This window comes from Notolepis coatsorum, assembly GCF_963971535.1.
Source record: "Notolepis coatsorum genome assembly, chromosome: 19".
Taxonomy (NCBI): domain Eukaryota; kingdom Metazoa; phylum Chordata; class Actinopteri; order Aulopiformes; family Paralepididae; genus Notolepis; species Notolepis coatsorum.
Window position 1 is genome coordinate 89878763 of NC_140183.1, and position 27731 is coordinate 89906493.

Below are 27731 nucleotides of genomic sequence, written 5' to 3' on the forward strand. Positions count from 1 at the left end.
GACTTAAAAAGGTTTAAACTTTACAGCACTGACAAAGTTTAACAAAGTGCTGTACAAGTCACACAACATAAAAAAAAATATATATATATATATATATATATTTTTTTTTATTTACAGTTGATTCCATTTTTATTGCTCAATTCCACGATTCCGTCCGCGATTCCGTGATCGCGGATTTCATATGGCTCTAGTAGATGGCAACAGAACTATTTTGATTGACAGTCGATTCTGCCAATTACGTCACACCGCTTGCACCCGCCTCTGCTGTTCTTACCACCAACCGGCAAGCGCTTATTCGTTTTTTACTTCCGGGAAGTCCGCCATTGATCTGCATGCGAGAACCACAACAAACTAATAGCTAATAACGCTAGCTCCCCGCCAGCCACGAGTAGACTACCAGCGCTCCGCAGGAACAGATTGCAGAATGGGTACAATTCAGTACAGGCTCTCTGAGCAAAGGAAGGAAGTGAGAGATATGAATGAGTAATGCTTGCTATGTTCGGGTAAATATGCTGATGTTATTGAACGTGTAACTATATAACGTTAATGTCACAAAACGAATGCCTTTGTTAATCATAAGTAACTTTGATGCAGTAGCGTGTGGGGGCGGCGTTGTGCTGGTCGCTTGACTGAAACTTTTTTCAAAGTTTGAACGTGTGGGCCAGATTGACGCGACACAAATTGACGGATAGGGTTGAAGTGGTCACCAGGGCATGGAGGTTAGGGATAGGGTTGAAGTGGTCACCAGGGCATGGGTGTTTAGGGATAGGGTTGAAGTGGTCACCAGGGCATGGGTGTTTAGGGATAGGGTTGAAGTGTAGGCTTGGGCGGTATGACGGTATGCCAGGGTATTTAAAAATCCCGTCGGTATGATTTTCAATATAGTAAAAAATACAGATATGTTTCTTTCTAGATGGGATCGTGGCAGCGAGCGTGACGTCACAGACTGTGCGCCACGCAACATTATAGTGTGTTCCTGTGGGTCGCCCATCTCGCATGCGTGTTCATCTGCATGACAAATAAAGACTTATTCTTCTATAGAATGCGGTTATGGACCGGTGGCCATCCGTTTATTAAGGTCGAATGGACCATATGGGTCCACTTCCAGACATCGGATGATTGTGGATTCAGGTATCGGAGCGTTTTTCTAACGTTTTGAGAGTACGGATTTGTGCGTGAATGTGGACTCTGGAATACGTTGTTTGGGTAAGTAAGTTATGTTATGGTTAAGTGTGGGGCTGGGCGATATGGCCTCAATATATCACGATATTTTCTGACCTTTCGGCGATACACAATACATCACAATGTTCCCCCCCCCCCCCCAAGACAGTATTTGAGTTTGCAAGCCAACATTAAAGACAAAAGACCCATGCATTTAGCATTTGTATATTATATATTAGATTTAGATTATTAGATTATATATTGCATATATTTAGCATTTTTATGAAACTACTGTATATTTGTATGTCTCTAAATGTTTTGATGAATTGAAAATGGAGGACCATTATGTAAAAAAGCCGAAAGTCTTTTTCTGGTCTTCATCCTCCAGTCCACTGTTGTTGTATTGAGCTGTACTGTATTATACCCATTCTGCAATCTGTTAATAAAGTTTTCAATCAATCAGACAAATGTATAGAAAAGCTTTCATTATGTATTTTTTATTATTTTTATTATGAAGGTGTATCTAAATGGCAGCCTGTCCAGTAGCAGAGGTCTAGAGTGTGGCATTCCGCAAGGAAGTTGCCTAGGACCTTTGCTCTTCTCTGTATTTACTAATGACCTATCTTGGGCTACCAAATGTGCTACAACAGTTCTTTATGCAGATGATTCAACATTGTATTACGCTGCACCATCATGCAATGTACTTAATGAAGTTTTGAGCAGAGAACTTAAAGTTGTGCATGACTGGGTAGTATGTAATAGACTTGTCCAACACTTTGATTGCCAGCACTATTTATGCACTATTTATCGTTGGATGCCACCACCCACTTCAATGATAGCGCTCTAAACGCATAATCTCTGTCTTAAATTATGGCTATGTGTCTAATCTGCCCGTCGTTTATCAATGACTTGTTTGCAGTCAACATTGTCGAGACGGATTTTTTTTTCTTTCTTTTTTTAATAATCGGTTCATTTCCGTTTTATAGCATTTTGAAAAACCCTCGTTTTTCAGGAAAATATATAGATTCCGTGATAATCGCCCTTTACTGGAATATTCTGGCATACACAAAAAACTGTCATTTTTCGGCCTATTTATGAATCGTTTTCAAATAAACTAGGGATGCACGATAATTATCGGGCCGATATCAGCAATTATGACGTCATGCCGATAAAGTTATTGATAGCTCTGATAATATAATATATTTTTTGGTTAAAAAAAATGCGTGTGTGTGAATTGGGATGAAGGGCGTTTGTTTTTGCTCCTCCCGTTTTGCCAGTACAGTGGTACGACTGATAGCGTGTGGTTTAGGAAGAGGGCGTTTTACACAAATCCAGCACTCCCTTTCTTGGCTGTGACGTAGCCACGTAAGCAGGGGAGGAAATTAGGCCACTTTACTCGCCAATTGCGAGTATTTTTTACGTTTGGCGAGTAATTCATGAAGAGCACTCGCCAGTCTGGCGAGTACTAGTAATTACAAAACAAAACAAAAAAATCATTCTGCAATCTGCTGATTCGCTCACTGGCACAAGCCGAACTCTGACTCCCCCCTTGATTCCTCCCATTTGTGCCTCATAATAATCCGACCATAACCAATGAACATCATCGTTGTACAGATGCGCTCTAAGCTCCTCCAATGAACACTCATTTTCTAGAAGATGCCGCCCATCTAGGGGAAGTGGACAGATCACTGCGCGCGCCGCGCGGACCTACAGACTCCTGCCACCGGCAGCCGGCTAGACAACGTAGACAAACTTAGACAAAAATACATCAGTGGATGAAAATAATTGCATGTAGAGTCGTCACTTTCGGATATCAGTGCGGTCTGACATGGGGGCGAACAACAGCATGCGACGTGTCTCCTTCGAGTCGGATGAGAATGACAAGTCAACCAGCATTAGCCGGCTAGCTACCTAGCATGTAACAAGCTACCATAACGCGCATTCAACATAGTGGACGACTATACTGAGCGGCTTTGCTTAAATGCAGCCGAGTGACATTTTATTATTACCGGGTTTCCCCCCATATCACCACTCGCCCATATGCCCTTCACAACGGTGATGTTGTCATACTTGGCATTCAGAATACACCTGCTGAACCCCTAGCGTTGTCGATTCGGTTCCAATGGATTGTCATCTTACAGCACAAGTACAGTACAACCAGAATACATTTGGCATACAACCAGAGTGCAAATGTAACAAGTCAAGTTCAAGTTGTTTTATTTAGCCATTACATTGCAGTGAAATGCTTGGTTCTTTCACTGCCCAACTCAGTCCAACCTAAACCAGCCCAACCCAGTATTGATTGATTGATTGATTGATTGAAAACTTTATTAACAGATTGCAGAATGGGTACAATACAGTACAGCTCAATACACACAATTGTTAAGGGGATGCAGACCAGAGAAGGACTTTCGTCTCGTTTACATCAGGGTCCCCCATTTCAGTCCTGTTTGCTTAATGCCTTGTCCACTTCCTCCACACTCCAATATGCCCTTCAACCCTGCTCCTGTCAAACCTGCTCTTTCCATTCCCTCCATGTCCCCCCTTTCTGATGAATATTTCCTGCACTTAAGAGTCAGACACACATTCCTAGTAGTTGAGCTGTGATGAATGAATGAATGAAAACTTTATTTAACAGATTGCAGAATGGGTACAGTACAGTACGGCTCAATACATGCAATTGTTAAGGGGATGCAGACCAGAGAAAGACTTTCGTCTTGTTTACATCAGGGTCCCCCATTTTCAATTCATCATTCAGCATAACCTAGACCAGCCCAACCCAGCATCTTTCACTGCCCAGTTCAGCCCAACCCAGTCCAGAATAGTTCCCTCTTTCATGTTAATATGTGATTTAATGATGTAATATTTTGAAGAGTAGAGACAGTGTGATTAATTTACTATGATTGAAAATCAATTTAGACGAAGACGTACAAAGAAGTAATTATCACAATTAGCGATTTTTTTTGTCTGGTAAAAAATCTGTTTGGCTGGTAAAAAAAAATCAGATACTCGCCAGTTGGCTGGTAAGCCAAAAAGTTAGTTTCCTCCCCTGCACGTAAGTTTCAGAAGCAGCGCAAATGTAAACAAAGATGGCGTCAGTAGTGTGGGAATAGTTTCAGAGGAAAAAAGTTTGCTTGCTATTTGTAACAAATGCAATGCAGAAGTTCCACGAGGAGGGAAAAGGGCAACAACTTATAATACATCCAACCTAACAAGTCACCTGCAACATCACCACCACTACGATGGTGTTAAAAGCCTACGACGACACGCGAGCAGCTAAAGCGTATTGCTCCGTAGTAGCCAGGTTAATTTGCACCACCAAGCACTGCTTAAAAGCTAGCGGCTTGAGCCCGTGGGTCATTTCTGTCAAACTTCTTTAATTTAGCAAACGCCTCGTCAATAGGTACAAGCGCCGCGGGTTCCTTTGTAGCTGCTTTGGATTCACAGCAGCTTTAGCTGCTCGCGCGTCCGTCGTAGGCTTTAACACACCATCGTAGCGGTGGTGATGTTGCAGGTGACTTGTTAGGTTGGATGTATTATAAGTTGTTGACGGATTGTGAATTTTCTGATTCAAATTATATTTATTTGGACAAATAAATATGGTCACTTTATCAGTCAAAACTGTTGTCTTGGCTTTGTTTTGTTCATAGCAGGCCACGTGAGCGGATCGGCGCGGGCGAGAAATCTGCTCTTCGCTCTTTAAAGCTTGGTCCGCTCCGCTAATCGCTCATGTTGACCCCGCCCCCAAGTCGCTCTCCGCTTGCTCACCTTGAATCGAGCGCTCCCCGCGCCACATCACCCGGCAGATTTTTATTTTTTTTGGAGCATGGTGTAAATTAGCTTGTCTAGAGTTTCTAGCTCCACCTTCTCAGAATATTCTCTTTTTTTTTTGTTACATAATGTAAAATTACAGATTCATACCTTCAAAATAAGCCATCAATTGTCAAATTTGAGACGATAGTTTTCAATCAATGTCCTATCAAACATTCTGGTACAGTCATTACCAATTTGCAGCAGGAGCCTCTGAAGAGAATTCAGTGAATTCAGCTAATGATAAGGGAACTACACTCCTTCCCAGAATGCAATGAGATGTCAATGTCAATGACTAATTCACACCATGAAACAAAGGCCCAGCAGGGAACAATTACGGCTGAATGGGGGTATAGTGTGACTGATCAATACAGGCAGGCCTACAGCAACACACACTTTGATTTGATGCCATGCATACACACATAGATAGACAGAGGTTTAGATATTTAGATAGATATATAATAGTAATATAATAGAAAGAGAGAGAGAGAAAGAAAGAAAGAACGAAAGAAAGAAAGAAAGAAGAGATAGAGGGGGAGAGAGAGGAAGAGAAAGAAAGAGGGAGATACAGAGGAGAGATGGAGGGAGAGAGAGGGAGATATAGATAGACATGAAACCTAGGTATGTAATTTCATCTTTCCTTGTGACAATATTGTCACCCACTGTACAAGACTGTACAAGAAATTCCTTCTGTAATGTACTGATTTCTTTTGATTTCTCTGTTTGAGAGAGAGAGAGAGAGAGTGTGTGTGTGTGTGTGTGTGTGTGTGTGTGTGTGTGTGTGTGTGTGTGTGTGTGTGTGTGTGTGTGTGTGTGTGTGTGTGTGTGTGTGTGTGTGTGTGTGTGTGTGTGTGTGTGTGTGTGTGCGCAGGGGAGTAGCTGGGGGGGGGGGGGGGTTAGGATGATTCCAAGGGCCCAGCAAATGCCCCAATTTTTTTTATAGATTGGGGGCCCCACATTTTTTAATAGATTGGGGGCCCACAAATTGATTCTTTCATGGGGCCCAGAATCTCCAGCTACGCCCCTGTGAGCGCACCTTTCTACTCTAGAGAGCCGTCATCACCGTGATGCGTGCTTGAATGAACTGCGAGATAACTCATAACTCGTACACACGCACTGTCTCTGCCATACAGTAGTTATGTTGTTTTAGCGCGACGTGGGTATATACACGGGCGAGGATGAAGACTATGTTAGACTACTTTTAATACATAAATTAACGTTCCGTCGGGTCCCGTGTATTCTCGAGAATGATAATAATAATGCAGGACCTCTTCAGATTATATTATCAACGACAGACAGTGAGAAAAGCAACCCCCCCCCCCTCTCACACTGAAGAATATGCATATTAGATCACTCAGTGATTAACACCTATGTGCCGTTTGTGTGTGCGCGCGTCCATGTATGTGCGTTTCGTGACGCGATGTAGTTCTTATCGCAAATGGAGATTATTACAATCATACCATCTAGCAAGAATTAAACGTATTTACAAGTCGTATTAGGTTTAGCAAGTTGGGGGACGTATACCTTACATGTCAAAGCACTAGAAATGGCCATTTTTCTATTTTTATCGATTTCTGAAAAGATATCCTTTTTGAGCATTTAACACTTTGGGTGCCGGGAAACGCCTAAACACGTCATTCCCGGCCATGCTCAAGTTGCCGAAGACGCTTTACAGCGTCTTTGATATAAATATTTCAAAAATCTGGGACCGGATTCATATTTCCCCTCCGCTGGCCTGAGATCCACCAGGAGGACCCACTGAGCTCTCTGGCGGTTCAGGAGCGCCATCTGGTGGCCGATCGGCACAATCGCTTAACAGGAAGTGCCATAGAGGTTGTGCTGGTCGCCCGTATTACTTCCGGGCACTCGCTATAGGTCCCGAGGCTCGATCTCGACACACTACATAGCGATCGATTGCCAATAACTCGATAAACAACATGATTTGGACGTATATACCATTATACAAGCTGGAAATGGACCGGGTAAATCTACATCCCATAATGATAAAATGTCTACTCTACGATGATCGCCCAACGGCGCGCGGAGACTGGGGTGAGTTTTAGCTTGTAAAATTACCGTCTTCGATACTAACTGCTATGATCAACATTTGACCCACATTAGATGATTGGTATAACGCTGCCCACGGAATTATAAACGCCCCCTAGCCCATCCGGTCAACATCAGATGACGTGTAGTAACTTCTAGAAGTACGTCTAGTTGGAATTTTTTATATCGCGCTGATTGCCATAAAACTGTATTGCATCATCAATATAATGCATTTGGGGCTATAGATCACGTTCTGGAGAAAGCTGCAGAAAGAGATGAAAACATACTTATACATTAGACCATACTTTACTATGAATATGTGAATGAAAAAGTTTAACGTTGCTACACAATGAACAATACATATAGGACTTTGAATGGGCCCTAATAATGGCAATGTAGCAATAGAATTAAAAAAGTTATAGCCCTGCAAAGAAGGGGACTTTCTCTATAGACAAATAGAGCCGGCAACCTACGGTTGATAATGAATTTAACCCATGGCAGCCAAAGTGTTAAAGGAAAACTCCAACATTTTGGGAAATTAGCTTATTTAACATCTTCCCTGGAGTTAGACAAGAAGATGCATACCTTTTTTGTCTCCGTGCGTGCATTTAGCTTAGGGAACAGTCGCTCTGTTAGCGTAGCTTAGCTTCATCACTGGAAGTGGGGGAGGGTTTGAGCCTGACGTTCCCTACAGTGGCCTACAGTCACGAAATACACTCCAAATACAACTCCAAAACGTTCATGTAAACATGTTGTGACCTGTGTATTCACCACGTGGAGAAATAAAAAATAATTGAATTAGACAATTACGTTTTATAAGCAAATATACTCTGAACAATTTTTTTGACCAACCACTACTCTATGAGCGCAGCCAGTGATTTCAACGTGACGCTGTGTGTGTTTACATTCTCATTCATTCAAAAGATCCAAACCGATTGAAGTTTATGGATACCATGACTTGAAATCTTCTTACCTTGATGATTAAAAGCCTCCCCAATTTAGAAAACAGTAATCCAATGGCTGGTATTGTTATATACCGGACGCTCTGAGCTAACCGGAGCTAACACAGACCAGGATCGCAAAGCATATATAATGACTTCCTTTCTGGGGTTGTCAAAATAAAAGAGCGACGTCTATAGCAGCGGAATACGTTTATTTTGTACATTATCTAACGTTAACACGAACCTAAACTAACTTTAGGTTAGTTGTAACGTTAGTTTAGGTTCGTGTTAACGTTAGATGTACAAAATAAACGTATTCCGCTGCTATAGACGTCGCTCTTTTATTTTGAAACCCCCCAGAAAGGAAGTCATTGCTCTCGTTATCGGCTTGAGTGTCCGGTTAGCTCCGTTAGCGTGCAGTAGTTAGTAGTATATCAATACCAGCCATTGGATTACTGTTTTCTAAATTGGGGAGGCTTTTAATCATCAAGGTAAGAAGATTTCAAGTCATGGTATCGATAAACTTCAATCGGTTTGGATCTTTTGAATGAATGAGAATGTAAACACACAGCGTCACGTTGAAATCACTGGCTGCGCTCATAGAGTAGTGGTTGGTCAAAAAAATAGTTCAGAGTATATTTGCTTATAAAACGTAATTGTCTAATTAAATTATTTTTTATTTCTCCACATGGTGAATACACAGGTCACAACATGTTTACAGGAACGTTTTGGAGTTGTATTTGGAGTGTATTTCGTGACTGTAGGGCACTGTAGGGAACGTCAGGCTCAAACCCTCCCCCACTTCCAGTGATGAAGCTAAGCTACGCTAACAGAGCGACTGTTCCCTAAGCTAAATGCACGCACAGAGACAAAAAAGGTATGCATCTTCTTGTCTAACTCCAGGGAAGATGTTAAATAAGCTAATTTCCCAAAATGTTGTTGTTTTCCTTTAAGAGGTGTTACGAAGGATCAGATTAAACCGAATATATATATTTATTACTTGAGATATATTGTATAGTATTTGTATATCGTCTGATATCCCTTGTATATTCTTTGTACATATACAGGGAATATCCCTTTTACCTAGTACAGACCATAATATTTCGTTCTCCTATTGGACAGCGATCCCCTAGGCGCCACGGCCATACCCCCAAGGTCTAGTTCAAAGTCACCGCCAAGACATGCCTGGACATGACCGGCTCTGCGCAAGAATACGAGACAGAAATAAGGCTGGTACTAGATTGTTCACCTAACGTATAAATACGGCGCAGGTGGATACAGCAGTAGTCTAATGTTAACCAATAAGTTGAAGCCTCACACCACGATACAACGTGCTGTGAAGTGGGCCCGTTTTGCCCCGAAATAGAGCCTTGAGACCGCGTGCGAATTGATAGCTGAAGTGTCAGAGTTTAACGCTGTATCGTCGAGTTCGACCTATTCTATTATTAAGTAATAGTCTATTATGTATAGTGTATCGTGCGGCTACCGTTCTACAGTGACCAGCATTACCAACGCTTCCTCGTACCGAGCTAGTGTGCTTATCCAGGCTGGGCGGCTTAACCTGGTGCCGTCATCCGAGGAGCCCTAGACGAGAACCGTGTGGATATGTACACTGGATAACCTACACCGGCGACTACAGAGCCCTTTTCGGCTGGATTATATTTGCTTTGGTCCTGTAGCTGATGGAGCGGAGAATCGTCTACACCCACAATTGTGTGGGATTTACCCTGTGAGGAGCAACGTCGAGCCCGCCTCTAGGACGCCTGAGGCTGGCTAGCTTTCCTCCATGCGGCACTGCATACCGGAGAATAGCTGTTGTTAGTCTGCGGATCAAGAGATTATTGCACCGTCTCCTGTACCTGGAGTCTCCTTATTCCTCGTTGACCCAGACTTTCGCTACCGACAAATCCTCTCCCCTGCTGGCCTACAACCGGAGCGACCCTATTAGTATCTCCAGCTGCCCTACTAGTGTACCATATATATAATTCTTATGATACAGGTGGTATTAATTATCTCCTGCGTAATATGCTCATGGACTTACGCTCTTGACCTATTCATGCACATTCTTCGCCTTACAAGCGCAACTCTCAATCTTGATAAGTAAAGTAATGTAAGATAATCTTCGTGCTGCTAATAAATATTCTTCTAAACAAGTATTTGTTGTGAAGCTGTGTTATTGTGGATGTGTTCATCTCATATACCTGTGTACTGTATGGCCAGTAGTAATGTACATAAGTCAGTAGTGGTTTAATGATACCATACTTATTCAATACAGTCAGGGAATTGTACCCCTCAGTTACAAGAGGGATTCTAATTCTTTTGTTGTCCGCCGACGGGTTCAAAGCTCCAGCGTGACCCCTAAGGGTTAATTAAACTACAACAGTCTACACCCCCTGGGCCCCTTAACAATTGTTTGTATTGAGCCGCATTGTAATTGTACCCATTCTGCAATGTTAAATAACGTTGTTTATCCATTCACTAGCTCTATTAAGCGATGATAGCTAGCCTAGCCACAATGCTATGGTCGCTGCATTTAACGTTAGCATGTAAGCTAACGACAACAACAATGGCGTCAAAACTTTTTCTAACCGGATGTGAGTGACAAAGCCTGAACAGGATATCACAGGTTCACCCTTCTCATTGGTTGAAAATGGCCTTCATGTTTGTACATCGCCATCTGTTGCTTTGGCATTAATTTGTACTACATGTATAGTACATCAGTGTTAAACCACTGTGAGCGGCCTGGAGTGGATTGGAGCGGAGGAGAACTCTCGCTCCGGACGTCGCGCCGACCCATTTTAAAACCCACTCCTCGCTCACGTCAAAACCGCCCGCTCCGCTCCCCGCGCCGCTCACGTGCACTGGTTCATAGTAGTAACGCTCATGTCATGATAAATCTGGTTAGGTCAAAACTACAGGAATATATATAAAAGAAAATTATTATAATACAATAAATATCGGTTATCGGTATCAGCCTTGAGGAGCAGAAAGTTATCGGTATCGGGGTCAAAATCAATATCGTGCACCCCTAAAATAAACGCTAGATTATCATCATCATCATTTATTTATTCGTACATGGAATTACCACAGTCCAACAGTACATATTCATATAATTCACCAAATCCCATGGCCGAAAGGAACAGGAAGAAGAAAGATTCTTGTATATACCTGCCCCAAACACACCGATACTCATTGTGTAAAACCAAACAGAATATACTCATTTTGCAAAAATGGAAACATCCCATTTTGTGTATCTATCAGTCAAACTACATATTTAGGTTCATTCATTTACACATACACAGCTATACATTTATATAATGTATTATTCTGTATTATACTTCTATATACTATCTAATTTCTATTTTATTATAATATAACTATATCATACTATTTATTCTACACCATATTGGTACAGTATTATACAATATTTTAATATATTATTATTCTATGTTACGCTGCTATATACTATATTACTATACTCATACTGGCCTACACTGCAACTCTATGCTACGTCATCCTAACACGCTAAACTGCAATATTATACTAAACTGTGCTATACTGTCTATGTATCTTTTCTTTGCACAACCTTTTGAAGTGAAATATATTAGTGGAACTCTTTTCATCATTCTGCAAAGAGTTCCATAGTTTGATACATATAATTGAGGTGCACCTTTGTTTTAAGGTTGTTCGTGCAAATTGGTGCTTAAAATAAAATTTCCTTCTGCTGTTATCTGGACAGGGAACGAACAACCTCTGTATATTTGCAAGATATCGGGTTTTAATCGTTATTTATTTTATTCGCTATTCGCATAATTCATCGGGGCAGCCTGTGCATACTGTTCTGAATGTGTCTGAGCTGGCAGACGGTCAATACCGCCCTCTAACGCCTTCGGCCGCTATTGCACTCCATTTGAAACGATGTAGTTTGTTTTCTGGGCCGAGCTGAGCCATGCGGGCGGGGTTTAAATACTCTGGCAGGACGTGTGAATATTTTAGGCAACCAACTTGTGTTCAGCGTTTCTCTGATTGGCCACTACGCCCATGTGACCGCGGCAGCGCGAGAGAGCTGCAGTGCGGAAATAGACTGCATTCTATTGCCGTTCTCTGCGACAAACTCTAACCAACTCCGAAACAGCGCCTAAACTTAACCCTTCTAACCTTAACCAACTCCGAAACAATGACTAACCTTAACCTTAACCAACTCCGAAACTCCGCGGGGGCGTGGCGGGGCTAGACGCAAGTTGGTTGCCTTTAAAATTCACGCTGGCAGGACAAGCGCTTACAACGATGCATCAACTAGCCCCCCCCCCCATTCATATGCAATGCCGGACAACGTGGGACGGACCTCCGCGACCAGTACTTGGAATGGCGATCAGATAATTTTTTTTGCATTACATCAGAGACAAGGTAAGGACACTATATATCCAATCTTGCGTTGATCTGATATTTCTTTCTCCCGCGATCGAAGCTGTCTGTGTAGACTCTGTGTGTGCTGTTTACCGTTAGTCACATCACAGCACGCAGGGGCGCCCCGCTACAAGCCCCCTTTCATGGGTGCATGAGGAGACATAACAATAATTTAGCGTTGATTTCAGGAAGATTCGATAATCAGGCGAAAAATGACAACGTGATAACTGGATTTCACTAAAGGGCTATTTTCGTGTATTTTCCTGGGATTACTCAGAATCACCCAAACTATACTCTTATTCACCACGGTATAAAACGGAAATGTACGGATGAAAAAACAATCTTGTTTTTTGCATGTTGACCAGAAGGAACTTACTGACAATCTACAGCGTTATTAGATCCATAGCTATAATATTTCATATATTTTAAGCACTCGCAAACACTGCATTCTCTTCATTGAACAAAGCGCTGGCACGCAACGGCCCAATGCCCATAGCGCCCTCTGGCGTCCAATGTGTTAACTGACTGGGTGTGGCAGCACAACCCCCCCCCCCCCCCCCCATTAGTCAACAAGAAATACAAACCTTCTCCCCACTGGAGTAGAAGAAGTAACGTAGCCTCACAATGTTGCAGTGGTCCAACTTCCTCATGATCTGTAGTTCTCGGTTCTACAATGAGAAGAAGGGGTTTTACATTTAGTCATTTAGCTGATGCTTTTATCCAAAGCAACTTACAAGTTCTGTATGACAAGTCATCAGGAAGGGCACAACTCTATCAGCTGAGTAACAATGTTCATCAAAGTGTTGAGTGCTACAGTGTAGGTTAGTATATTAGGACAAGTGCATGACAGTAAGGTTAGGGTTAGATTATAATTTTTATTTTTTCATTTCAGATAATGGTTGAAGAAGTGCGTCTTTAGTCAACGGCAAAAGATTGGATGGGTTTCGGCTGTCCTACTGTGGTGGGCAGTTCGTTCCACCATTGTGGGGCAAGGACTGAGAATAGGCGGCTTCTCCTTGATGACCCTCCTGGATGGGTTTGATGGGTGTTACTGTTATGTTATTACATGTCAGCTGGGAGGACTGCTACGCATGTTCTTTCATTCCACAAAATGATACAGGCTATCAAATTCCAATGTATCATGTCAAAGGGCAATGTCTAGTGGGGGGGAAAGAAGCTCTCTGGCAGATGGTTCAACACACAGCTTCTTATAACAGCATTTAACCTGCAGAATGAACAGGATAGCCACGGCCTCAGCATACCTTAAACCTCTTGTCCTGCAGGACCTTCTTGATGGCCACCATCTCCTGGCTGTCGATGAGGCGGGCCTGGTATACCACTCCAAAGGAGCCATTGCCAATCACCTTGATGTCCGTGTAGGACACTTCCTGTGGGCGGTCCGGGCCTTGGCCAGGCGTGGCCACCACAGTCGTGACCTTGCCACTGTCTCCTGGAGAGAATAAAAGATGGGACAACCACATGGTTAGAAACATTCCCAACACTGCTCGATTACCAGTGGACCACTTATGACATTTATGGAAATATTCTGATTTTAGACACTGGCGGTTGCACGTGTACTTCGCTCCACTTCAGCTCCCTTATCCCCTCCCCATGCTTACTCACATGGGAAATAGCTACAGAACACCCCAGCTCATCCTTTCCACACATGCCCCCCAGGGAGGGAGTAGAGCCATATGGAATCCGCGATCACGGAATTGAGCAATAAAAATGGAATCAACTATTAAAAGAAAAATAATAATAATTTACTTTTTTTTTTATGTTGTGTGACTTGTACAGCACTTTGTTCAACTTTGTCAGTGCTGTAAAGTTTAAACCTTAGACAAACAAAACACTTTGCTTTCATGAAATGAAAGTCATTTGAGGCTTTATAAAAGCAGCACAATAAACACAAATCTGCCAGTGCCGAGTCCGACCTCATCTTAAATAACAAACAGCATCGCTTGTTGTAGTTAACAAAGAGAGGCAGAGTTGATTTTGCAAAAATATATATAATTTTTTATTTATTTTTTTTAATAATCGAATTTTATTTTCATATTCGAATCCCATGCCCATCGAACGAAGCTTCGAAGTATTTAAAACAGCCCTATTAAATGGACTGTTATATCTTATTAAAATTTGGACATTTATTCATTCCCACTTATTAGACACTATTTCTGATGGTAAAATGAGCGTACAAAGCTAAATACAGAATTCTGAAATATTAAAACGGAAAAAACGGAATTTGGAAAAAAAATTAATGGAATTTGGAAAAAAATTAAACGGATTTCATATGGCTCTAGGAGGGAGGAGTTAAACATCAACAAGCGCTCCCTCTGTCTCTAAATGGTTATGACCTCCACAGACACACCAGGGCTCCACCAGAGTGTCTACATGCATCAACAAGTTCAATCCAACACCTAAGATCTTCTAATGCCACTGCTTATTTTGCAATAAAAATAAACATCATGTAAAAATATAGACATAATCTTCTGAGCAAGTGTCAGTTCAAAATGATCAGTAAGGCTAAATGACAATTACTAGTAATAATATTATATTAATCACTACAAATTAACAATAGTCTTATAGCCAGAGTCCGGAATTAATCTTTTGGCTCACCTGCCAAAGGCTCCTTCCTGTAGGCCTCTTTTCATAAGTGTACTGGGCTACTTGTAAGACGACTGTGGATTCTGTGGTTGGGCTGGCCATGTTGAAGCTATATCAAGGTAGAATGCCAAATTCCATGTTGAAAGTTATTTAGACCCCAGGACGGTGTATTATGGTGGTTCTCGGTTTCATAGTATATACATGGCTTTAAAAAAAAATCCTGTCTCATTTAGCCTCCAGCCAGCAGGCAGTCTATGTTTCCATAATTAATCAAGTCAACTTCCTCTTGTAGAGTGGACTGATGATCATTTATAGTTAATTTTGGACCCTGCTTACAGCATTCAATAAATAAATTGATATTCAAGGCCTCCCCAAACAGAATTTAAGACAATTTAATACCTTTTATTAGTAAATGTGAATTGAAGACGTTTTAAGGACTCCACTGGGCTGCTAATGAGCTCCTGATTCTCCTCATACCACTCTCCCCTGCTTCCCCATAGCCTGGAGACGCCATACTACTTTAGACCCTTATGACCGCACTCACCTCACTGGCCCCGGTCCAATACCTTCCTACATACAATTACATGCACATCCTTCCTTGGGCAAACTGAGGAAATCACTAAGTAGTTGGACTAGTGAGGTCTTGAGCGCTACATGTCAGATGACTAAGTGTATGGTGTGTTTCTAAAGAAGACTTGAAACGGGGTCATCGTGTCTGGCTAATGTTCGACCTTATGGAAAACAAGTAAAGTTAGCGGCTCCTATCAGTGAGTGACAGTTCTGGTTATGGTCAAACAGTAGCTTGGCATGTCGAGCGTTAGCTCAGCTGTGTGTGTGAGTGGACATTAGGGGTGGGAATCACCAGAGATCTCACGATACGATACTATCACGATACTCGAGTCACGATACGATAGTATTGCGATACTAAATATATTGCGATATGATGAGTATTGCAATATATTGCGATTTATTACCTTTTTTCAATTGCAAAGTAAAACTTTGTCAACATGTTTCATCTAATAAAATAAAGTTTTCAGTCTGTTCATCTCACTTCAATAATTTTTATTGCAGAACATGGTATTTTCTCAAGCAGACAGATGTAAACACTGTCATCTGTGTTGCATGTAGCTGACAAACTGAACTGTTTGTATTACAGTCATATTCCAACTTAACTGAATGCACACGTGTGTGTGGACTACTTTACTATTACAGGTATTGAAATGAACAATGCAACTTCATTATACAAAAAAAAAATACATTTTTTATAAATAATTAAATATCGATACTTGGCGTCCTTGTATCGATACAGTATCACCACACAAAGTATCATGATACTACTACGTATCGATTTTTCCCCCAACCCTAGTGGACATACAGTCGAGTGTTCTGACTAACACATGGGTACCAGAAACTGTGAGATTGGGAGGGAGGGGAAGAACAGTAGCGAGGTGGCCTGTTGCCAAGCGGCTTGTCAGAGCCTGTGATAACATTGCATGGATTGGACAGTAGCACGCCCAGTGCCCTACCATTTACTACACTTGCTCACTCCGCCCGTCTCAACAAGACCATCTTGTGAGCTCCAATTGGGCCTCATATCTCCTAATTCAGATGCCAACTTTCATCCCTCCGTAGTACCACAGGCTATGTATCTCAAAATGGAGGCAGATGACTTGGCAAGAGTGCATACACTTTTAGTGAATACTAATTGAAACAACCCTTTTTAGCCGCATCGGTCTTCATAATCTGTAGTGATACAGCAGCATGGATTCAATATACTGTACAGGAGTGGTTAACTTAATTGGTGAAAAATTAACACCATTTGGCTATTCTTGAGGACTCCCTGCAATCAAATATGACAATGTTGAGCAGTATGGTGAACGCCTAAACCATTTTCAGATTTATTAGCAAAGCAAAAAGCAAGCTGCAGAGTGCAATAGCTATCACGGCCACATGACTGACCTAGATCACATTCCCTGCCCTCAGACCATCCAATACATTCCGTTTCCTGAGGTCAGTGACTACTTACGAGGTTCCCACAAGTTGCAACTTTCCAGCGACACAGTCCACTGTGGTCTACACAGCCCGTTAGCATCACTTTCACCCTCTTCTTAAACAAGTCAGAGGGGAGGGCATTAAGTATGGAACAGCCGTGGCATGATAGTGCTTTTAATAATGAATGCAAAGATGAGCACTCTGACCAGCTGTCAGTCAAGAGCTTTGGTTCCCGTGAAAGTTAACGCATGTCTAATGAGTAGGAAAGAAAAAAGGTGAGAGGGGGGGGGCGGGCAAGTGATTTCAAGCCCAGGCACTGCAGACTTTCTAAAATCAATTAATTCACTGCTCATTTCTAAATAAAAAAATGCCAGTACATTCATTTCACAGTAACAGGATTACATTAACATTTAGCCAACACTTTTATCGAAAGCGACTTGCAAGTTCTGTACGACAAGTCATCAGGAAGGCCGGAAGGGCACAACTCTTATCAGCTGAGTAACAATGTTCATCAAAGTGTTGAGTGCTACAGTGTAGGTTAGTTTATTAGGACAAGTGCATGACAGTAAGGTTAGTTAGGGTTAGATATATATATATATATTTTTTTTTAGATAATGGTTGAAGAAGTGCATCTTTAGTCGAAGGCGAAAGATGGGACGGGTTTCGGCTGTCCTAACTGGGGTGGGTGAGTAGTTCATTCCACCATTGTGGGGCAAGGACTGAGAAAAGGCAGGTTCTCCTTGATGACCCTCCCGGAGCTCGGATAGGAGTGGGTCTGAGAGGGCCAGAATAATTAGTGATTGAATCGCTGTGTATCACAGCTCTGCATTTCTTCAGATCAAGGCACTAGCGTTTAGGAGTTGTGTGACTGTGACTGAACCTTGCTTGGCATTGATCAGAGATGGATTGTATGGATTAGGGCTGCCCCCTCTTAAATCAATTGGTTGATTAATCAGTAAATTTCACCTTAGCGGACCAAGACTTTGTTAGTCCATTAGTCATCGTTATGCCTTTTTCCATGCTGAATGAATCATTTCCTGAAAAATTATGAGCACATTTATGGTAAGCTCTAGATTTAAAGAACTTCCTTCTGAATGATTGCATGTGGGGAAACACAATTGTCGATTAAACCAACTAATAAGAGTAGGCAACAAATTCCATGAGTATTAGTCAACTAAGCATTTTTTTTGTCAAGGACAGTCCTAGTATGGATGTACCCTTGAGTGATGCAGTCCACACATATCTGTAGTGGGCCCTTAGTTTCATAATAAATGTTTGTTATCTAATATGCAAAAACTAAAGAGGAAGTACAAAGTAGGGCATGATTTATTAATGAATTAAACTAACTAGAAAAGTTACTGTATACTAACAATAGGCTGAATAGAGAATGGACAGGCTTTGCTGAGCTAAACATTATTATTGATATATCCAACCGCCCCTACCACAAAGTCATTATATAACCAACATAATTTTACCTAAACAAGTGCAAATTCACGATAGCGGTAACCTTTTTTGCGATAGAGGCCACTCCCGTTGTCACACCCCTTTTGGCCAAGTGGCACGAACATACACACTTTACCTCCATGCTAAATTTCTACCTCCTAGGGTGAACCTGTGGTTGCTAGAGGGTGGGGAATTTTTTGTGGACCAACCAACCGACCTATATAGCTGCTGGTCGCAGCGAAAAATATAAACAGCCTTTCAAGTTTCAACTCCACAGTATATAGTCCAAGTCATCCAGGATGCAGTTAACTACATTGCTTGATCTGTTCCATATTTCTACTACTCCCATCCACTTTGTCCCTTACCTCTGTGCCCTTATCTTTCACCCTGCAAATGCCCCCCACCCCCCTCTCTACTCAAGTCACTTCACACCGACACTTCATCAGTGGCCCATAGGTAACACTGTTGAGTGGAGCTCTTTCACAGTGCGGTATTAGCTGACAGGGCTGACCCCTGAATAAGAATATACTGCAACAGTTCTTTTCAAATGTAGACAGGTTTCAATCCTGTGTGCATACTGCTGACTTGCTATGTTTGACATGGATATTGTGCTGCAATGTTGCAGCTCTGGTCTCTCCTCAGGTCTGACCTTGTCAACACCTGTGTCCCTCCATACAAATATACAGCCAACTGCAACCTCGACCACTGGGCATACTGTAAATTCCTGTCCTTACACCAGTGAAACCAGTTGAAAGAATAATGTGCTGTTGGGAACTACAGTTTACTGGATTACAGTGAAAATGGGGATTGATAGGAAACATTACATAAAATAAACTATGTACCATTACGGTAGATAATTAGTTGCTCCATCCGTCCAAGATGATGTGAACGAAACAAATGGCCTAATTTATAGCTGAGTCCCTGGGCCTGGTTACCTCCTGGGGGTGCCTTGACAAGCAACTAGCTACATACAGGTGTCAACAGCTGCACACTATTGTTGAGTCAGCAGCAACCCTACATTCACTTTAACTGGGAGTAGTAGAGCTGTGTTTACCTATAGTTATATGAAATTGATTTGCGAGATAAGGTTATATTATATTCAATCAACTATATAGATTTAAAAGGAAACATTTCTCCTTTGCCAACTGTCCCGATTCTCTACAGCTGTACAGATCAGACGGCTGGTGAGCTAGCTGGGTTATATTTAACGTTACGTTACATCATTGGTTTGTAGCATTAGGTTGTGTGTGAGAGCCAACGTTACTGGGAGCTAGCTAGCTAACATTAGCAGAGTTATGATATTCAGTCACAGACAGTGGATCCCATGTTTAGAGACATGGCTAGCTAAGATGTTAATACTGTAGTCAAGATTACAGCAGACTCGTCAACGTTAACCCCGTTGGTTTAGCTCGTCTCATCTCGTAGTAACGTTAGGTAGCATCATGGCATAATAATAACCATCTAGCTATAACGATCATACCACTCCTGACATCCTGAAGGAGGCCGACTAACATTACGTTACCGATCGTTCACGTAATGTTAGCGTTAATAGCTGGAAATATTTAGCGAAGAAATTAAATGCTAATGTCAGCTAGCTAACGTTACCACCAGCCTTTATGTCAGTAGGTAAGGCTGGGCTAATCTAACATTATTAGCCCATATGCACTGAAATACCTTCATCGGAAAGGTCCCTTATTTCAAAAACACTTATCTCATTAAAAAAAAACTTCGCTAGCTAACGTTAGCTATAGCTAGCAAGCTAGCAGACTTTAGTTGAGCAAAGTGTTGGCTAACTGAGGTTAGCTCCTCAGTTAGCATTTAGCAACATAAAAGCTAAAACGTCCAACGTTAGTCCCGAAGCTTTCAATTATAACCACAGCGTTACATATCCAACGGAGTTCTATTATATAATCAAGTCACAAACAATACTCACTAGATAGTTTTAAATTTCCAAAGCTCGACGAGCTGCTGCTTCCACCACCACTGGCCTGTTGGGAAGCACCGGGTTTTCCTGCCGAGCTCCCCCCGGCTGCTGCCTGCCCGGCCTGGGCCGCCGCGGCGCCGGGAGCTCCGGGAGGCTCAGCGAACGAGCTGGTCCTGGGCCGCCCGCTGCCGCTCATGTTCGTGTTCCTGTTGCACTAAAGCCGGGGACAGGGGGGGGAGGTAACCGCGATAATAAGAGCCAAGCAGGCACAGACTTATTATAACCTATATTTTCTTCTTAAATATTCGTTATGAATTAAACTGTATTAATAATAGCGTATCGTCTAATAAGCTAGCTTGTCCGTCTCCCCCCTTTCTTCTTCTCTGAACGGTGTTGGTGGGGGGACTGGGGACCTGACGCACGACGACGCGCTGCATCATGGGTAATGGAGTCTTTTTTAGTCAGGACTACAAAAAAGTGGCCACTTGTGTTCCTGGGAAACAAAACGTTTGATTGATTGATTGAAAACTTTATTAACAGATTGCAGAATGGGTACAATACAGTACAGCTCAATACATACAATTGTTAAGGGAATGCAGACCAGAGAAAGACTTTCGTCTTGTTTACATCAGGGTCCCCCATTTTCAATTCATTTTCATTCACATTGAGTATCACTTTGACAGTAAGTCATAAATGTATAGATGTAGCAGTACTGTCTATCTGTATGTCATGTGTGTCGTATATGTTATGATGAATTGAAAATGGGGGACCCTGATGTAAACAAGACGAAAGTCTTTCTCTGGTCTGGATCCCCTTAACAATTGTGTGTATTGAGCCGTACTGTATTGTACCCATTCTGCAATCTGTTAATAAACTTTTAAATCAATCAATCAATCAATCAATCAATCAATCAATCAATCAATCAATCAATCAATGCAAATATAGAAGTTGCACTGTGTATGTGTGCCTATGCCAAGGATAATGCATTGGCTCGACAACTTTATGCATTAGCTTTCCTAATGTACAGTCTCCTCCCCATCATATATACTCTATGTCAGGATCTATGGGTAACAGTACTGTATATTTGCATATCGTATATATCACAAATGTAACAGTACTATATACCTGTATCATGTCATGTATGTCCCTATGCCATACATGTCATGATGTCATGTATGTTGTGTATGTCATAAATGTCACTATAAATTGAAAATGGGGGACCCTGATGTAAACAAGACAAACGTCTTTCTCTGGTCTGCATCCCTTAACAATTGTGTGTATTGAGCTGTACTGTATTGTACCCTTTCTGCAATCTGTTAAATAAAGTGTTCATTCATTCATTCATTCAGGCAATTAAGTTAAATAAACAACCAAGACATTTTTCAAAAAGGGTAAGCAGCCTATGGGACCCTAGACCAATCAACGTGGAAAATGAAAGAATGGATAATAAATAAATACAAGTTAAATAAATAAACAATCACGTAAATAATAATTCATTAATCAGTCAAGCAACCTAATTATCACGAGTGTCACACAGTACTACAGCAAAGAACTACAAGACCCATGATAAAGGCGCTCGATTTATATGAGTGACAAACGATCCGTCCAATCGTAGTCTCTAAACTCCGAGCGCTGCGAGCGTGAGGCGGGACATCATTCCACAAGAATGGAGACGATCGGCAGGCAAACGTTGTGTATTTCACGCATTGAAAGATAATTAGGCACGTTATGCCTTTTAAACTGTGAATTTTAGGACCGTAGTCGGTGAAAAATGAATATTAGGAAGGTACGTGGTTGTTGCGTGAACAAGGCAGAGTGACGAGCACAACACGAGGGACTCGTCCGACGACAGTAGAATGAGAGGTAAGGAGAAAGAAGGGCCCGGCGGAGCAGTGAGAGACCTGCGGGGAGACGCGACTAGCGCCGCCTGACGCCCGCCGCTATAACCGGGGAGCCCAGTCAGGACACCGCGGTGCCGGGGAATAGGTGTTCAATATGAAGGGGAGCGCCGCCAACAGCTCTCCATATGTCAACACACATACAGGAAACAAAGCCATGAGACATATTTACAAGTACAATAAGTATCAGTAGCACTTTTTTTTTTTTTTTTTTTTAACACATTTGCGTTCTTGTGAATGCCATAGCATAGGGCTTCATATTTTCTTTTTAAACTTAATGTTTGCATGCCCGATTGTTCCTACCTTCTTTATGAATTCCTTATTGAGTCTGTTTTTGTAAAAGATTAAAATGTGCAATTTACGTTATGTTATAGCCTCATATAATTATTGTATGTTGGACTCGTCAATACTCCCAGTGTTGTTGTTGGCCCACATTCGCCTTTTTTTCCACACAACATTGATGATGGAGCAGATTGTTTGACAAAATGGTGTTGTTTTGTGTACAGGGGTTGCCTTTGTGTTGTTGTCCACGATGACTAAGAAGGAGCCTTTGTAATACAGAACTGTCCAATTTCAGAATCTCAGTCATAACCATAGGGCCTTATTTGTAGTCTCTTGTCTTTCTCTCTCTCTCTCTCTCTCTCTCCCCCCCTCTCTCTCTCACTCACACACACACACACACACCACCTTACATTTTACCAATAACCAGCAAGGCACACATAAGGCAATATACTTTTTCAGTGATGTAGTAGTCTAAAATAAAAGTGGGTCAACTATGAATTCCAGTCAGTAATCAGAATAAAGACAACCCACACTACTATAGCAATGTCATTTTCCAAACGGTATTATTCTATTATTTAAAATAGTCGCAAGTGGGTAAATAGAGCCTAGGTACTCTCCACTACACAACACGCACGGACAGCCATGGCCGAGCAGCAGGAGGAGCAGGAAGGCGTGTACGTCGAACACCAATACATGTGCAGCGAGTGCCACCAGCTCTTCAATACCCTGGAGGAAGTGCTGGTCCATCAGCAGATCCACAACGGGCCGGAAGGGGAGGCGGGGGAGACCATGGCCATCCAGGGCATCTCGGAGATGGGAGAGAGCCAGTACCAGTGTCTGGAGTGTGGAGCCTTGCTGGTGAACCCAGACGAGCTGCTGCTCCACCAGGAGATGCACATGAGAGAGGCTGGGATGGAGGTGGAGCAACAAGGTCAGACGTGAGGCGGTGGTGTGGCAAAATGTGTGTGTGTGTGTGTGTGTGTGTGTGTGTGTGTGTGTGTGTGTGTGTGTGTGTGTGTGTGTGTGTGTGTGTGTGTGTGTGTGTGTGTGTGTGTGTGTGTGTGTGTGTGTGTGTGTGTGTGTGTGTGTGTGTGTGTGTGTGTGTGTGTGTGTGTGTGTGTGTGTGTGTGTGTGTGTGTGTGTGTGTGTGTGTGTGTGTGTGTGTGACTGTACTGTACACATGCAAATTAGTTTTATGGGAGGTTTTAAATATTGATGATCATTAAGGATTAGCATTGGTGGAAGATTATCTAGAAACAACGTTTTGGTGTTCTGTGCAGGGCACCTCAAACCTGACCGGTAAATCAGTTTGATAACATAGTATATTGCCTTGGTGTCAAATTTAGAAAAGCAATGTACTTGCTTGCTGTTTTGATCCAGATTATTTGCAGGTTATATGTTAAAGATGCCAACTTAATTTTGTGTGTGTACTCTGTACTTGTATTTGTGCAGTGACATCTAAACTAATCTAATCTAAAGTCACCTGCACATAGTTGAAGTTCCATCTTCAGTTCCATCTTCAGTTAAAAGCATGTGCATGTTTCACACAGGTTGTTCTTCATGGGGGTGGCGGTTCAGGGTGGGCACGGGATGTGTGTGCGTGTGCGCAACACATGCAATTTTCAAAGCAAGTGTGCATTGTTAATGTTATTGCGTTTGGGAAACCTATTTCGTTTGGCCTATATGGAGTTCGTATTTATTCACAATACTGCCCTACAAAGGCAAAAAACAGTAACTTCTGTTACTGCCTTTGTACAGCATTTTTGTACACCTCTACATGCATATTTATACCACTATATCTGTACCCATCTACATGCATATTTATACCACTATATCTGTACCCCTCTACATGCATATTTATACCACTATATCTGTACCCCTCTACATGCATATTTATACCACTATATCTGTACCCCACATGCATATATACCACTATATCTGTAAACCTCTACATGCATATTTACCACTATATCTGTACCCCTCTACATCTGTATTTAATACCACTATATCTGTAAACCTCTACATGTGTGTGTATTTATACCACTATATCTGTAAACCTCTACATGTGTGTGTATTTATACCACTATCTGTACCCCTCTACATGTGTATTTATACCACTATATCTGTAAACCTCTACATGCATATTTATACCACTATATCTGTACCACTCTACATGTGTATTTATATCAGTAAACCTCTACATGCGTATTTATACCACTATATCTGTACTATTCTACATGTGTATTTATACCACTATATCTGTAAACCTCTACATGTGTATTTATACCACTATCTGCTGTACCCCTCTACATGTGTATTTGTACTACTGTATCTGTACCCCTCTACATGTGTATGTATACTAGGTGTGCGGGAGCTTAGAGGACTGTATATAATTATCACCTTAGGGGGTGTGGTAGGATGCCTTAACTCTTAAACTAATTGTACCAAATACACAACTGAGTGAATAACTTAAAATGGAGTCACCTAAACTAGAAAGAGCGAGGAAACTGTTTGAATCATAATGCTTTTATATAAGCAAAAAAGGGGAAAAAGATACATACAAAATTTAGATGGGCGCCCAAATAGTTCTAATAAAGTGTTCTGGCCAAACGTTGCCGCGGTTACCACCGTGACAGAGGAACAATTCCCTCTGCAGGATGAGAGAGATGGAGGTGATGAGGAGTAGTAGACCGCTGCGTGTTGATGAGGGCGGGAAGACGCTGCCCGGTCCAATAGGCGCCACCAGTCTGCTCCTGCAGACCAGATGCTCCGCTGTGGTGGTCCGAGTGTCTCGCTCCGCTCCGTGGTGCTGCACGGCGCACGGCGCACGCCGACAGCTGCTGCAGACACGCTGGTCCCCTCTGTACCACAGGCTACTGCTATGGCTACTTCTTAGGACTAGTTGTGTCCTTTTACAGCGACACAGACACTATCTAAATGTTCTCTGGTCTGTGTTATATATCGACTGATATGTCCAGTATAGAGCAGCTATCGAAGCATGAGCCGAATCTACTTTAGGTATTAGCGGCGAGCTAGCTAGCTTCGGCTAACTGGTAACGATAGATGGGGAATACTATAGTCCGCTGTAATATGCTAATCCCAGACGTTTACTAAACATCAAATTAGCTGGGTACTAAAACTCACTCTCTCTTGGTGGTATAATGTCCGCTTGGTAAGCCACTTTACATACTTGGTCACCGTCAAACTATAACGTTAACGAGAGCAACGCTGTGTGTACGTCCGCTCTCTTGCGTGTCCGGTCAAGTTCAACGTCAACAAGGAAGTGATGCAGATACGAGGGAACACTACCACCTCTGGCCCACTAGATGGCAGCACCGTCATATAACCTGAGATGCCATCAATAGGCAGACAGTGTAACATTATGTGGTAAATAATAACTTAACTCCCACATATTAACTTAAAGGGGGATTATTTTAGGTCTAATTTTACCTAATTGCAGACCCTTCAGCACAGCCGCCCCCTGATTTGCGGCGCTAATCAGTACTGAGGTCTGCTGAATGTCTAGTAGTCACTCAGGCTGGTCAGAGTCAGAGTACGGGGGTAGTCGGATCAGTCGAGCCACTGGTCTGTGGTATGTTCTTCCTCCGACATCCACGATAGCAGAGCGGACTCTTCCGTCTTGCCCTTTTACCACACTCTTCACCCCTCCGGTGAGCCAGCGGGCTCGGGGGAGTGCCTGATCCACGATCATGACTGGGGTTCCTGGTTCTAGGTTGCCTCTTTCAGTGATCCACTTGCGGCGGCCTTGCAGCGATGGGAGATATTCGGTGGTGAACCTCTTCCAGAATTGGTCGGCTAAAGCCTGACTATACCTCCATTGTCTTCTGCCGATGATCTCGGTGGAGGCGTAGACCGCAAAGGGAAGGGCCGCGTCTCGCCGCCCCATCAAAAGGCTGTTGGGTGTTATGGGGTCGAGATCGGCCGCGTCGCTACTGACGTACCCCAGTGGCTTGGAATTCAGAATGGCTTCAATCTCCACCAGCACGGTGTTGAAGACCTCTGCCTTCGGAACCTGTCCTCTGAGCGCGGCTGCTAGAGCAGCCTTTACTGACTTGACCTCTCTCTCCCACGTTCCACCGAAGTGGGGTGCATTTGGAGGGTTGTAGGAGAAGGTGACCTGTTGGGAGGCCAGCTCGTCCCTCAACTCCTCACTCATCTGGTGGTAACTCTTGATGAGTTCAGCTTCTCCTCCCTTGAAATTCGTCCCGTGATCAGACCATAAGGTATGGGGTCGCCCTCTCCTTCCAGTAAATCGACGGAATGACTGGAGGAAGCTGTCTGTTGTCATTTCAGCCAGCACCTCGAGATGGACGGCTCTCGTGGTGAGGCACTTGAAGATGATTCCCCATCTCTTAGCAGTTGCTCTCCCGATCTCCGCCTTGATGGTGAAGGGCCCGAAGCAGTCCATGCCTGTGTTGTGGAAGGGCGCTTCTTGGAGACGGAGGCGGCAGGATGGGAGGTCAGCCATTCGTGGCATGATGGGTTGGGCTCTGAGCTTCTGGCAGTCTGTGCATGACCGTTGGTAACGCCGCACAGCCTCCCGGCCGCGAAGTATCCAGAACCTTCTCCTGAGCTCCGCGAAGAGCCGCTCCGCTCCAGGGTGATACAATTTGGTGTCATAGTGACGAATCACCAAGTTAGTCACCGGATGCTTCGAGGGGAGTAGGATGGGGTGTTTGCTGTCCTCAGTGAGGCCCTGAGCCCGTCGTAGGCGGCCTCCGACACGTATGAGGTCTTTCTCGTCCAGTTCGGGGGCCAGTAGCCTCAGCTTGCTGTCTCTTGGTAGCTCCATCTTCCGTCCCAAGCACGCCATCTCGATCTGGAAGACCTCCCGCTGCACCCTCTGCAGCAACATGATCTCAGCTGCGGCGTAGTCGGCGGCGCTGAGAGGGGTCGGGTCTCCGGGACCGGGGTTCCGGTGGTGGAAGGTACGTACTTGGAGCTCTTCTAGGGTCTGGCAATCCTCAACCTTGGGACCGTCAGTATTTGAAGGGTCTTGGAGTCCAGTGAGGCCGCAGAAGATGGACTTCTTAAGTTCCACCTCCACCTCTGCGTTCTCCAAGTTCGGAGGAGAAGGCCAGTCTTCTTCTGGCTTGCGTAGGTAGTCGGGTCCACGGTGGTAGAGGTTGGGACGTGCCAATTCCTCGAGGGTCGCACCTCTGGTGATCACGTCCGCCGGGTTGACATCTGTCGAAACGTATC

The 27731-nt window shown here is 43.0% G+C and overlaps 2 protein-coding genes across 2 annotated transcripts in view; one reads left to right on the plus strand and one right to left on the minus strand.

The window, feature by feature from the left end:
* Positions 1 to 20715, minus strand: part of gsk3ab (glycogen synthase kinase 3 alpha b) — a 70736-nt gene extending 50021 nt beyond the window's left edge. Inside the window, exons 1-3 of the mRNA XM_084336852.1 lie at positions 20338 to 20715; positions 13628 to 13815; positions 12950 to 13033 (exon numbers count right to left, since the gene is read on the minus strand). Coding sequence (XP_084192978.1) covers positions 12950 to 13033; positions 13628 to 13815; positions 20338 to 20524 — 459 coding nt within the window. The 5' untranslated portion in view covers positions 20525 to 20715. The remainder of the gene's footprint in view (positions 1 to 12949; positions 13034 to 13627; positions 13816 to 20337) is intronic.
* A 1292-nt stretch (positions 20716 to 22007) lies between these two features.
* znf526 (zinc finger protein 526) overlaps positions 22008 to 27731 on the plus strand; it is a 33545-nt gene continuing 27821 nt past the window's right edge. The window contains exons 1-2 of the mRNA XM_084336850.1: positions 22008 to 22191; positions 22936 to 23439. Coding sequence (XP_084192976.1) covers positions 23151 to 23439 — 289 coding nt within the window. The 5' untranslated portion in view covers positions 22008 to 22191; positions 22936 to 23150. The remainder of the gene's footprint in view (positions 22192 to 22935; positions 23440 to 27731) is intronic.